Source organism: Pristis pectinata, chromosome 9 (assembly GCF_009764475.1).
Source record: "Pristis pectinata isolate sPriPec2 chromosome 9, sPriPec2.1.pri, whole genome shotgun sequence".
NCBI lineage: Eukaryota > Metazoa > Chordata > Chondrichthyes > Rhinopristiformes > Pristidae > Pristis > Pristis pectinata.
This window is the reverse complement of record NC_067413.1, coordinates 75,648,894-75,662,425: the sequence shown is the minus strand read 5'-3', so window position 1 is coordinate 75,662,425 and position 13,532 is coordinate 75,648,894. Positions and strand designations below refer to the sequence as shown.

Below are 13,532 nucleotides of genomic sequence, written 5' to 3'. Positions count from 1 at the left end.
TGGCGCCGCTGCGCGGTGGTGCAGCCGGAGCCTTTCCCTTTGTGTGCAGGCTGGCGCCGCTCTCGGTGTCACACTGGACGCGCTCAGGAGCAGCGAAAGGCTGACCCAAACTACACAGTCTCCTTTCGTAAGGTGAGGGAGGGGGAGAAACATCAGACATCTCCTTCAACTCGTGAAACAAAAAAGCTTTTTTACTGACTTGATTTTTTAAAATATTATTTTTCCTTCAAGTACTACCGGACCGCAAAGCGGTTTCTTTTGGAAGCAGAAAACTACGGGCTGCTGCTCTGCTTTATTTTGGAGAGTTCTCTCACTGCAGACCACAAACGGATGTGAGGCAGGGAAGGTGCCTCTCCTCCCTCTCTTGCTTCTTCTCTTTCTCTCTCTCTCTCTCTCTCTCCCCCACTCTTTCTTTCTCTGCGCTCACGAACAAACCAGAAAAAAAGGGGAGCTGCTTGATGTGTTCACTGCAAATTTCCTTGAAATGGACGTGAGGTTTTATCTCCAGACTGCTCCAGCTAACATCTCCACTGATACTCCCTGCCTGGGACCTTCACCCTGCTTAGATCCATACTATTGCAATAAGGTGATTGACTTTAGTTCTTTATTTTTTTAATGTATTGTTACTCTTGTGTCTGTTTGAATGTTTCTGGAGTTGTGCAAAAGCTGGAATCCGTCTTATGCACGGCTGAGACTCAGTGGTGTTGTGGAGGCACTTGGCTCTTTTGGCTGGGGACAATAAGGTGGTACTGATGAGTTTCGAAGCGCATTGTATTTCATGTAGGTGAAAGCTGAGGCCGGGATGTTAGGGACAGACGATGTACAGTGCCCTCGCTTTTTGCAGCCACCCCCACACTTTTTAAATTGCAGGATGTTTACAGTAGTGAGTGGCATGGTAGTAAAACTGCATTGATCTTAATAAACTAGTTCCGACTCATTTCCTTTCATTGTCTCAGAAACTGACTGAATAGGTTCGATAATTCGCGTGTCTTTGCACTGTTAGAACACAGGCATATAGTTTTCTTCTAATATTTTTAAATCGCTAGGCAGGGAGTACAGCTTTCTCAGTAACTATTTTTCTACATGTAGTCTTTGCATCTACTGTAATAGTAGGCTGAATGTTTCCGGCTATTGATCTGTCCCGATATTACAGCGTCTACAACATAGCAAGTGGTTGTACTTTAAAAATGTGCTTTAGATTCAGTTGACAGAGTTTTTAGTGCGTGCAGTATTTAAAGATGAGGGACAGAGTGCAATTAAAATGAATCAATTATTATGGTGTCAGTTTACTTGCGTTGACAACGTATTTACTTGAATTGGGCAGTTGGATTAGTTGAAGATAGTTTGATGCTCTATGAAATCTACTGTTGGAAAGTACTCTGAGCGTATCAGCATGGTTACCGAGTGGGAGAGCAATTCAAACAAAGCTGTTTATGCCAAATGTGCGAGGTATTTCTTGAGTAAGCAGACAACAGTTAATGTTAGGATGTTGTATATGGGTCAGACTACAATTCAAACACAAGAGAATCTTTCAGGAGCTGAATGTAAGACCTGAACAGATACCTCCAGTTAAGCATATGCATGGTCTGTGTGTTTTACCAAACAGCAGCAGAACAAATCCAACCCGTTTATTGGTGTTCGAAAAAGTAAAACTACACATATGCAACTGATATTTAATTTAAACATTGACGTTTAGTGTTATAGGAACATCAACTTATGAACACCAATGTGTGGAATGTAATAATTTCTACTTAATTTTAGATCATAGGGCAATAATGAATAAATTAAAATACAATTAATGTTATAAAGTGGCCCACTGCAAGTTTTAACACCTGATAGCATCAATTTTCGTTTCACATCACAAATTCTTGCCAATTAAATTTCTTAGCCAATTTTTATCACATAGCAAGTGTCTGTGAATGTCTCTGGTGATATTGATAGGGATAGTGATTTTAAGGGATTTTTTGTGTATTAATGAAAACTAAATTGCTCTATTATCGTGGAAACACCATTCGAGAAATTTAGAAAACAAAGTTATTACTTCGGTGAGGACATAATATAGCATCATGGTTTTTTTGTGGGAAGTTTAGTGAATCAAGGACAAGTGTACTATTAAGTTTTGGTAGCATAAATGCTGCTAAAACAAGAAACTGAATAAAAGCTGAGTTAAAAGCACCTCAGTTTTTTCTGTACTTCTGTATTTGAACACAATAATCATATTTCCAGCACCCTATTTTCTTGCCTTTTTAAAGATTGTAACAGACTCACCTATAGCTTTCAAGTGGCTTTTGACCACCTCTGGCAAATGATGCACATCAAGTACATTAAGTAAATTAAACTTTGTTTTTGTAAAATTCTTAGCATTTAACATTGAACTTTATGTTGAAAAAGATGCAGAACTATCATTGTATGTGAAAAATACCAGTGTTTTTAAAAGTGAAAGTGACAAATCTAAGTATTTGAGACTGCTTTCTAGCCTCTGGGTTTAAGATTACATTTATAAAATGCCTCAGGGTTTATGGTATTATCTGAACCCCAGGAATGGAATTGCATTGTAATTCATTTGCAAGTATCCTTTCTTTTCTGTACAATTATCTTCAATACTATCTGAGCCATCGCTTGAATGAATGAAATATATAATTCATAAATCAATGAATTGTTTCACACAGATAATTTACTGAAAACACAGAAAGGTGTTAAGTGCTGAGTTCAGTTTTGTGCTCTGGTGTTTACCAAGATGATCAACAGAACTGTTACCTGTTACACATAACCTATTATTTTTCACTTAGTACAATTCTTAAAATTGTATCACCTTCCTGGTTATGAGCAAACAATTGTTAACTTGCCAGTGTAATATCTTTACTGCAAATTGTAATCAGTTTTAATCACTGTTTCATATCGGACTGGTGATTTATTCAATTTAATTTCATGAAATTATCATTTTCTTTGTGAGCATTTGAGTGTTCTGAGTAAGAATTGACCTTTCTGAGTAAATGGTGCAGGCTGCAGTTTTCTCCAGTCAACCATATATCATTAGTAGCTATTGTGAGTTACCCAGGGTCGCTCCTTACCATGTAAGAAGCCATTTATTTTCAGTCTTTTAAATAGCCTGTAACTTGTTGCAAAATATAGCAAATAACTACAGAAGATATTTCAGGAATAATATAGTATCAGCATGTCTTGACTTTTCAAAAAAATTAACATTTGGACAAACGGGCTATTTAGAAAACTACAGGTCATATAATGTAAAAATCAGATTTAGTGGTTAATAAAAGAACCCAATCTACACTCCCTTGATGGCTATAAAAAGCTGTTATGCTCATGGCATCAATTGGGATACAGCTGCTATGCGTTAATGATACATCATTGCCTGACTGATACACACAGAAGAGGTCAGACCCAAAGTGACCCTCAGAACACTTAACAAACTAATCTAGTTCTAAATAACATATCACCACCCCAGAAACCTAAGTATTTCTGCATCACTTTGGACAGTTCCAAGTAAACAGAAGCCAAGAACAACTTTCAAGGCAGTAATTAATGAAAACTCAGAAAGGAGGAAATCCTACAAAAAATTATGTTTAAATTTTCAGATTATGAATATTCAAATCATTAAAATCAGCAAAAATCGCACACTTTGCTGCAGAATTAATACAATAAAATTTTATTTGTATTATTTAAGAATGTTGCTTCATTTGTGAATTTAATTTTACTGCTTATAGTTGTATATTTAAATTTCCACAGTAAGTTTATTTTATTGCTAATCTATTCTCGACTACATTCCTCAAATAAATGTTGCTCTCAAACATGTCATATGTCAAGGATGTATAAAGATCAAACTTTGACGACATATCCACTCTATTTCAATGGTCTTCCTAGCATTTTAAATAAAGAGTAACCAAACTACATTAAAACTTTAAAATAAAACCACATATGACTTTTTTGGAGAAAACTAAGTTTGAGATGAACATTATATAACAGCTCTGTTTAAATCAGATAAGCCAGTGAGATATGTTTAGTCTAAATTTCCTGGCATTGGCAGTAGTAGAAATCTAACTCAATGCAAAAATAAGTTCATTTCATTTATTCCTCATATGTATTGTGCTTTGCAGTCAAACTTCCTAAGCCCAATGCTTTGAGTTTAGGGGGTGCAATATCCAAATCTGTTCAATATTTTCTGTACCTTCTACAGTTGTCTTGCATTATTTTAACATAAGTAATAAATTAATAGGTCACACTTTGGATGATGATGATAGTTTTAGTGTGAGGACTGCTTTGACAGCTATTGAAGTTTTTAGGTGATGAGTATTTTGGCAGCTGCCTGCTCCTGAATGAGAAATTATAAGTTATATTGTTAGCTTCAGACATGGTATTACCTTTTTTAACACAGCAAAATATATACACCATTCGTCAGTGGTGAAATGAGCCTTTTATTCTCTGTGGAGCTTAGCTCTCAGGCTGATGTGAACTAGAATGGCACTGGTTATATGGTCAGCAAATGAATAGGTCTACTTTGAATCTGGAATGCAGCCAATTTTGCACAGACAAAAGAACCGACAAAAGAAAGAATTGCTAATGCAAAATGCAAACTAGGAACAATCTGGAAAAAAAACTCAACAACAGAAACATTTTGACCATATGGCAGCACTGAATTTCAAAATGTTCAGTATTTAATGTACCCTTGTAATATATATATAAAAAAAAGCTACATTTTGAGAATCCACGAGCTGCAAGTGTTGCTGGGTTCAATTTATAATGATATTTATAAAGGTTGCTGTTACTTCAATCTAGTTGAGTATATCAAAATTTAATTCTCAGTATGTGTTTTCAAACAAAACAATGCACCCTGCAGGCTTCTCTCCAAGAAAGCAGAGTTGTCCACTGTTGGAGTTCATGTTTTCTAGTCTGTGTTGTAGTAGAAATAGTAGTTTGATCAGCTACGCCATGCTCCATATGTGACACTCATTAGTGTGTACTTGTCGCTACTGTTACAGTAAGGATGCATCTGTGCTCACCTCATTTAGAAAACATGAAACGAAGGGAGACAGATTTTTCTAGATCACGTCACTTGTACTTAATTAAGGATGATGGCTGTACTTGTGTACTTTCTGACCCAACTGTTTAACAAAATAAGCTGATCAACAAGTACTTTTGAGTGACTACCTCCAAATGGATTTATATTTAAAGAAAAAAATCCAGCTTTTATTCAATGTGGTGCCTTTCATATCCTCAGGTTATTCTAAAGTGCTTTGCAGCCTGCAACTTTCTTTTCAATGCGGTCATTGTTGTTAGGATTAAAAATATGGAAGCCAATGTGTGTGTGTCACGTATGGAGCATGACATAGCTGATCAAACTGCTATTTCCAATATAACAGGCTGGAAAACATGAACTTCCAACAGCAGAAGTCTCTGCTGTCTTGGCAAGAAGCTTGCAGGTTGCATTGTTTGAAAACACACACTGAGAATTAAATTTTAAGACAAAATTTAAAGCCATTATTTCCATAAACAAACAATACATGTTTTTTGAATAAAGGCAATCATAAACTGCCTTTTCAATTTATGGAGCTGAAGGAAATTTCCTTGTACTCTTGGCAGAGCTCATGGCACCCCACTCTAGTTGATGCTTTGAGCTCCAATGACAGTCAGTATCTGAAATTTCCAGTTTGCACCTATGAAGATTTTCTTGGTTCAGATCAACTCTGATGTAGAAGCACAACAGTTGATGTTATATGGGAAACACAGTTTTTTTTAAATTTCACTGGAAAGATACTCAGCTGCTACTGGTGGTAAATTGAACAGCATTTCTACTGGAATTGAAGACCAAGTAACTACACAGCTGAGAATACCATACAAGCTTTGTGAGATTTATGATATATTCACAAGGCTTACAGGAGAAATTTGATAGATTGATGCATAAGACATTGGCAGAAATAGAGATGAAAATATCATCATAGAAGGTGCTTCATGTAATAATAGACACATTTTTATTGTGGTCCATTTAAGACAAGTTCAGTCCTGGTCAGACAGATCGCAATGCTTTGCTTTCTATTACTTTGATGAGAGGTCAGTGTCAGATATTATGAGAAGTAATACAAAGTTCTATTGCTAAAGTTTAGTTATTTCACTCTAATAACATTAAGGAAATAATAAAGCTAAACCTCATAAATTGCTATCATAGATAAACAGTTGTTTCTTTAGTTATGTTATATCCTAAAAATACTGGTGACTTGTTAAGTTCATTATTGTTTTTGTAAAAGTTGCTTGACTGAAAATAAGATAAATGTATTTCCTATTCTTTACCAGTGTGCTGTCCCCAACAGAGGAAATTAACAATAGGTAGAGCTGTTATCATTTGATTGCTCCCTGGAATGCTTTTAGTTGCTCTACACAAAAAAAACTAATGAAATGCCTTTGGTAACAAATAAGGTGAAATGGCTGGCAGATTACTTCTCTTTGAAGACAGCCTGGAATTATCTCAGACTTATTCCACATTACGCCAAGTCTTATGGGCATCCATACCTTCCATGTGAATCTATGATGTCTTTTAAATTGGTGCCTGTAGGTATATACATCTTTAAAACAGACAGTGTTTTGTGAAAAGTATGAATCTTTACTGTTTAGTGGAGAATCAGAACTTGGGAGTGACAGAAGGTAAAATGAGCTACTCACTACGAACCACCCCAGTTCATCTTACTAATGATTTTCTGAAGGTCACAAAAGCAGGGTATTGTGACACTTAAGCTATTTCAACCAATATATATGTGCATTGTGTGAACAGTGGCCCAGTTTGGAATTAATTCTAGTTCTGTCAGCTAGGCAAAATTAGACAGAAATTTTGTGCTAAATGGGGCAAATATTCTTTAGTATTTGCCTCTTTATCAAGAATTAAGAGTCAGAATATATTGCAATCAAGGTGGAAAATAATTTAAGGATGAGAATACGTAGCAGATTATGGAATTCTCATTTACAAAGACGGAAGCATGTATTTTGTAATATTTGTAAATAAAACATGACAAATAAATGAAAATCTGATGTTTATATCTTTATGAAACTTAAATTTCCTGATCTAAAAATACGATATTGAAATATAATAGACTTGTTTAAGATTTTGTTCAGAGTAAGGAAAATTAAACAGAACTTCTGACAATATATTATTGGAAGGTTTCAATATTTTCTTAATTTCTAACATACCAGCATTTAAAAAGAAACGTCCTGCTAATAGAGCTTATCAGAATAGGATTTTCCCCTGCTAGTAACAAAGTCTGTTACTGTTTAAGTTCCTGTTGAGTGGTTAGTGTATATGGTTCATTGAGTGCTGTCAGAATAGCTTTTCTCTTGATTGACAGCCTCATAAGAATCTGAAAGGGCATTTTAATTGCATATCATATGTGTATATCCAGTATTGCCAGCACTCACTGAGCTTTATTACTGGTGAGGTTCATATCTACACATCTGTATATAACAACTGTGTGAATAAGTTAAGAATTAACTATAATCCTGTGAGTGCATTACTTTTTTTTAAAAAATGAGTTGTTATTTAGCCAGTCGGGAAAAGGAGCATATAGTCTTGAATGTGTTGCCATCATTTGCTTTGCATTTGAACTTGTTGATAGCATCTGTATTGCTTAAGAATATGTTGCTATTGTTGATTCAGACAAACATATAATCTGGTGCAGATACTTTCTAATCTATGACCAGCTATTTTGCAAAGCTTTTAAACCTTGTAAAGGTATTTAATATTTTTAGTGAATACTCTTTTTAGTGCTGCCTTAAGATTAAAGCCTATTGTTTAGTTTCATTGTATGATTACAGACTGCAGTGTAAGTATAACCGAAGGCAATGGAAATATAGGTTAGCTAAGTTCCGACGACAAAGTAACTCATTTTAAGATGTAGTTACTGAAAATAGTCTTTCAGAACTCAGGGCATTAGATGATAACGTTTTGACATGCAATATGTGCTATTATTAAAGAACTTAGCATCTGCCAAGAAAATAGTGGATTTTAAATTGTTCACTGTATATCCACAGGGTATGTCCTGACTGAATAAGACGTTAATACTAAATCTGACCCTTATCCTAAATCTGTTTTTCAATCGGATTCTAACCTTATATCCACTATTATCTCCCAATTCTAACCCTGTTACTGAAAGTAATATTGGACCTAAATGTAGCTCTAAATTTATCCCTCCCTTGTAACCCAATGGATACATGTGACTCATTGACAATACCAAAATCAAAAGAGAAATCTGTTGAAGGACATTGCCCCTGCATAGAAGTGACTATTCTGATCTCACTGGGGAGTGCAGAGGGAGGTCATGATACAAAACCATGACTGAACCAGAGTCATTTCATTGAGACAGTTTTTACTTCCACTATCAGAATTGGCATTCAGTTGATCATATTGGTATTCCTTGAAAAAAGTGCAAAATTCATACATCTTTTAAATCTAACTGTGTTTATGGATGTGGAAAAATACATGAAAATTCTAACCTTTGTCTATAACTCTGGCCTTCAGATAATGCAATTTTGACATGTTAACTCCTGATGGGAATGTTAACTTGGAAGCAGTCAGTCCCTCCAGGAAGCAGCAACATGGGTCTGACTGAATGTATCTGCTTCGATAACATATCATCTGCTGATATTCTGACCCAAATGGCCACCAGGTATGGGGGAGAAGAAGTTTCCTGACCATAAAAATTGGGTAGGGCAAAATCAGAACAGGTTATGCCTTCATTTCTCTTGTGGCATGTAGAGGAACTTTGCCCCACAAGGGAAATAAATAATTTGATGCGGGAAGATTATTTTTCTTCAACTAATCCAGCCTTCTAAAGAAATCACAGCTGTTTCCCTACTCAGTCCAATGTGAAAATGGTAATGTAAGCATATAAAGAAGGACTGTAAGATTTCCATGGATGGTATCAGGACTGAAGGACAATCTGTCACTCTGTTTTACCTGCCTACCACCCAGCTTTTGCTGGGTTGGATAAAAGGCAGGTAAAATAAAGTACACGCTAATTTCAACCATAGTGCATTAAGAGCATAAAAATGAGCCCAATATTCTTTGATGCCTCTTGATATTTATGATGATCTTTGAAATTTACTGTAATGTAAAAATATTAGCTGAAGTTGAAAATTGCAGGAAAAGATTTCAAAGCAAATTTCAATTTTTAAATAGATTTCTTTCGCAGTTTTGTTGAAATCACTTGCTATTTTATGCAATTAATGTTTAGAATTTTTTCTGCTTTCTGTAATGCTATTTACTGAAGTCTCTTTATCACTGATTAATAGTCACAAATTTATTTCTGACACTCGTGGTAGTGCTTCACTGAGTTATATTTAGTTTTCATTCAGTGATATCACAAACTTAGGAGTTTGCAAGGCATTTAGTTGCAAATAACCTATTATGGTAGTGGATAATTCAGAAGCCAATTTATTATCAGAGATTAATAAATGTAATGTAAGAATTAAATTTGAAGCTGTTATTATTCCAAGCCTGGTAGTAAATTGGCCAGATGCAAGTCATTGTTACAGTGTCATATTTAAATCCCACTTCAAATAACTGTACTAAGTTAACATGTGTGATCAAAAGTCTTCTAATTAATCCTAAGGATGGAAAAAACAATTAGATTTATAGAGGGGGGTTAAGATAAAGAATAAAACATTTAGTAAGTGAGTTCCAAAGAAATACAGTGGCCCAGAATTTGTAGTTGTATTGATAACAAAACTATCAGTGCTGAATATCACTGCCATACAGTTCAGACAGCAACTTCTGTAGTTAGAATGTAAAATTTGCTGTCAGTGATACTCCTTTGAGGGTAAGTTGCTACAGTTTTTGTAAAGGTAAAGAATACAGAATCAGTGATTTAGTAAATTGGTAAATTATTTTATTATTGTCACATGTACCAAGATACAGTGAAAACGTTTGTTTTGCATGCCATCCATACAGTTCATTTCACCACATCAGTACATCGAGGTAGTACAAGGGAAAAGCAATAACAGAATGCAGAATATAGCATTACAGTTACACAGAAACTACAGTGCAGGCAGACAGTAAGGTGCAAGGCCATGACAAAGTCGACTGTGAAGTCAAGAGTCCATCTTATCATACAAGAGATCCATCTTATCATACAAGAGATCCATTCAATAGCCTTATAACAGTGGGATAGAAGGTGTTCCCGAGCCTGGTGGTACATGCATTCAGGCTTTTGTATCTTTTGCCCAATGGGAGGGGAGAGAAGAGAGAATGTCTGGGGTGGAAGGGGTCTTTGATTATGTTGACTGCTCTACCAAGGGATCGAGAAGTGTAGACAGAGTCCATGGAGCTGATACTAGTTTTCGTGTTGTGCTGAACTGTGTCCACAACTCTCTGCAGTTTCCTGCAGCCATGGGCAGAGCAGTTGCCATACCAAGTCATGATGTATCTGGATAGGATGCTTTCTGTGGTGCACTGATAAAAATTGCTGAGGGTCAATGGGACTTGCCAAATTTCTTTAGCCTCCTGAGGAAGTAGAGGTGCTGGTGTGCTTTCTTGGCCATGGTGTCTACATGGTTGGACCAGGGCAGGCAATTGGTGATGTTCACTCCTTGGAACATGAAGCTCTCAACCATCTCGACCTCAGCACCATTGATGTAGACAGAAGGGTGCACAACACCCTGCTTCCTGAAGTCAATGACCAGCTCTTTTGAAAGGAATTTTGACAGATTTTTACAACTATTCTCATTATAAAAGTCATTGAGAATGTTAAATGATACAGAATGAGTGAATTTTTAATGGCATGCTAAGTCATAGTTATTGCTGAAGCAACGTCCTTGAGTCTGGAAAACTAATTTAATAAATATGGTGTGCAATTCCATCTGTTTTAGGATAAAACTTCCAAACATCTTTCAAATAATTACAGTTTATTCTTGCTTCAATTCTAATATTTGCTTATGATATTTTAGCTTTCAGCTTAATCCCATATGTAGGTCATAATCTTTATTTCACTATCTATGAAATACGTAAAAGTTTATTATAAGTCTCTTACTTGTTTACATCCTATTGTGTGCTCTGTGAGAACTCTTCACTCTATTTGACAGCTCAACCTGCTTGATCACTTCACTCTTTGTGGGTGTCACAGAATATTTGGTACCACACTGAAAGTCGCATTGTAATAAGGGAAATCAATGCCACAAGACTCATTAAAGCTTTGTGGGTGGTTTTCAACCTTAGCTGCAAGCACTGTCTCTTCACTGTTGACTGTGAAATGTGAATCTTTATCAATCTTTTTATTTAACATCTATAACATGGAAAAATATTCTATGGTGCTTCCAAAGGTCTGAGGTTAACGTGGATGTTCAAGAGCTTGTCCAAAAGATGGCTTTAGTAAGAAAGTCATCCATTGCTATCATGTTTTACCTAACCAGTTCAATATTTTGTTTCATTGTATTTGCAAGGTCACTCTGAGCTTTTGTCTCTGACCAAGAAGCTGGTGGACCATAGGTGGCTGCCTTGTACTGAAAGTTATTCAGTTCATCCTGAAGCTGAAGTTCTCTTCAAACTCTTGTCAAAAGATGACATCCAAGCTGATGATGCAGTCAATGATCCAGTTCATTGCTTGATGAACGGAGCTGGAGCAAAGATGAACCCTTGCCTTCTTCCTTGTCTAGTGCACAATCTTGTAGCACTCACATTAGGCCTATACTCCTGGGTCACTTAGGATTTTGAAAACTTTAATCTCAGGATGATTTCAGGAGTGAAGCTTTCCATAGGATAAGGCATATGGATATTTTTATTGAATGAATCAAGAACTATGAGGTATTTACATTTACAACAAGAAGGTTGGAATGTATGATGAATCTCAGACAATAATAATACAATCTTCAATGTAGATTGTTTGACAATGAAATGTAGTTTTTCATGGCGACGGTTTTTTGTTGGAAGTGGCTAAAGTTGAGCAAATAGAACTGTCAAGCAGCTTTTCTAATATTAGAAAGTAGAGATCCACAACTGCCACATAAATGCATGGACCTTTATCTACTTAGGTAACAGACTATTATCATTGGAATAGTGAGCAAGACATGTCAAGTGGAATCAGCTCAGCAGCTTCAGAAATGATAGATCTGCAGAGAACCTTGTTTTAGCATTGGATGAAAATACCATGGGTTTATTAGAACTATGACTTTCCAATACCATAACCGACTACCAAGAATTAGATGGTCTGATGTGTTCAGAAAATGGAAGTCATTATTAATCTTTGCCAGTGGGCACTCTTTGGCCACACTGCTAGTTTAGGAGAAAAGTTGCCAGAAAGCAATCACTGATGATGAGAATTGATGTTTGAAAGGGAAAGGATGTGATCATCATGTTTTCCTGAATCAAAGCATTTATGTCTGATCAGTTATGTACTCTTCATGTTTCCTGACTCTAAGGGAAAGGGAACTGGAACATTGGTAAATTGTAGTGGCAAGTGGAAGCCAGGATTATCTTTGCCTACTGGGATAAGCCTTGAGTATTGACAGAGGAGTGTCAGGTCTCTTTGAGCTTGATGTGGTCCATCTGATAGGTGGCTAAACCACCTGTGTGCAATACCCAATCCAGTCTGTACCCCTGGAACTTCAGAGAAAATAAATGTGACCATCCTGGCACATGAGAGGGAAGAAAGAAATTGAAGTTATTGCTTGGAATAAGGTCAAACAAGGTGGGAAAAAAGGAAGAGGTTGAACAAATTAATAGAGAATATTGTATCTTGGCAAATGTAGAGCCAAATATTAGGCTGTTAGAAGTTTGAATGACTTAAGAGAAAGTTTTTTTGAAAGTCATGCTGATGGAAGTAGAGCTTGAAATAGATTAGGATTGTGTTGAGGAATACACTAAGGCGGCCAAAGATGTCAGTGATCAAGAAAATGGAAATAGACCATGATAGGTGGGAAATCTAGAGAGTAAACATAATTTTTGTTAGCAGAAATTATTTATTGGAGACTTAAGGAGACTGGTATATCCAGAGGAAAGGGAGAAAGCAACATTGAACTCATGGTGGTGAATATAAAAGCGTTGGAGGAATTACAAGGTGGATGTTTGAATGTAGGTCACTATATGGTTTGGCAGAGTGGTAGACAATGGACCACAGATTGGCTTAAGAGAATTAGAAAAGGAGAAAAAGAAATGTAAGGCAAAAAGTCTCTAGAAACAATTTATTGATTGTATGAGTGAGAATCTTCAGTTTTAATTGTTCCCTTACTTGGCTCTAAGATTAACTTTGTGTCCATAGAACAGTACAGCACAATACAGGCCCTTCAGCCCACCATGTTGTGCCGACCTTTAATCTATGCCTAAGACTATCTAACCAGTATCATTGTAGGCAGTATCATTAAACACCTCATTAACAGGTTCTTTATGACTTGAAATAGCAGTTCTAAGTGGCCCCATCGAGCTTATTCCCTGGTTAGACCCCACTTGGAGTATTGTGCTCAGTTCTGGTCGCCTCACTACAGGAAAGATGTGGGAGCCATAGAGGAGATTTACAAGGATGCTGCCTGGAATGCGGAGCATGCCT

The 13,532-nt window shown here is 36.3% G+C and overlaps 1 protein-coding gene across 1 annotated transcript in view; it reads left to right on the top strand.

The window, feature by feature from the left end:
• The first annotated feature begins 352 nt into the window (after positions 1-352).
• The window catches only part of tox (thymocyte selection-associated high mobility group box), a 186,100-nt gene continuing 172,920 nt past the window's right edge, over positions 353-13,532 (top strand). Inside the window, 1 exon segment of the mRNA XM_052023750.1 lies at positions 353-586. Within this exon segment, the coding sequence (XP_051879710.1) occupies positions 485-586 (102 nt within the window). The 5' untranslated portion in view covers positions 353-484.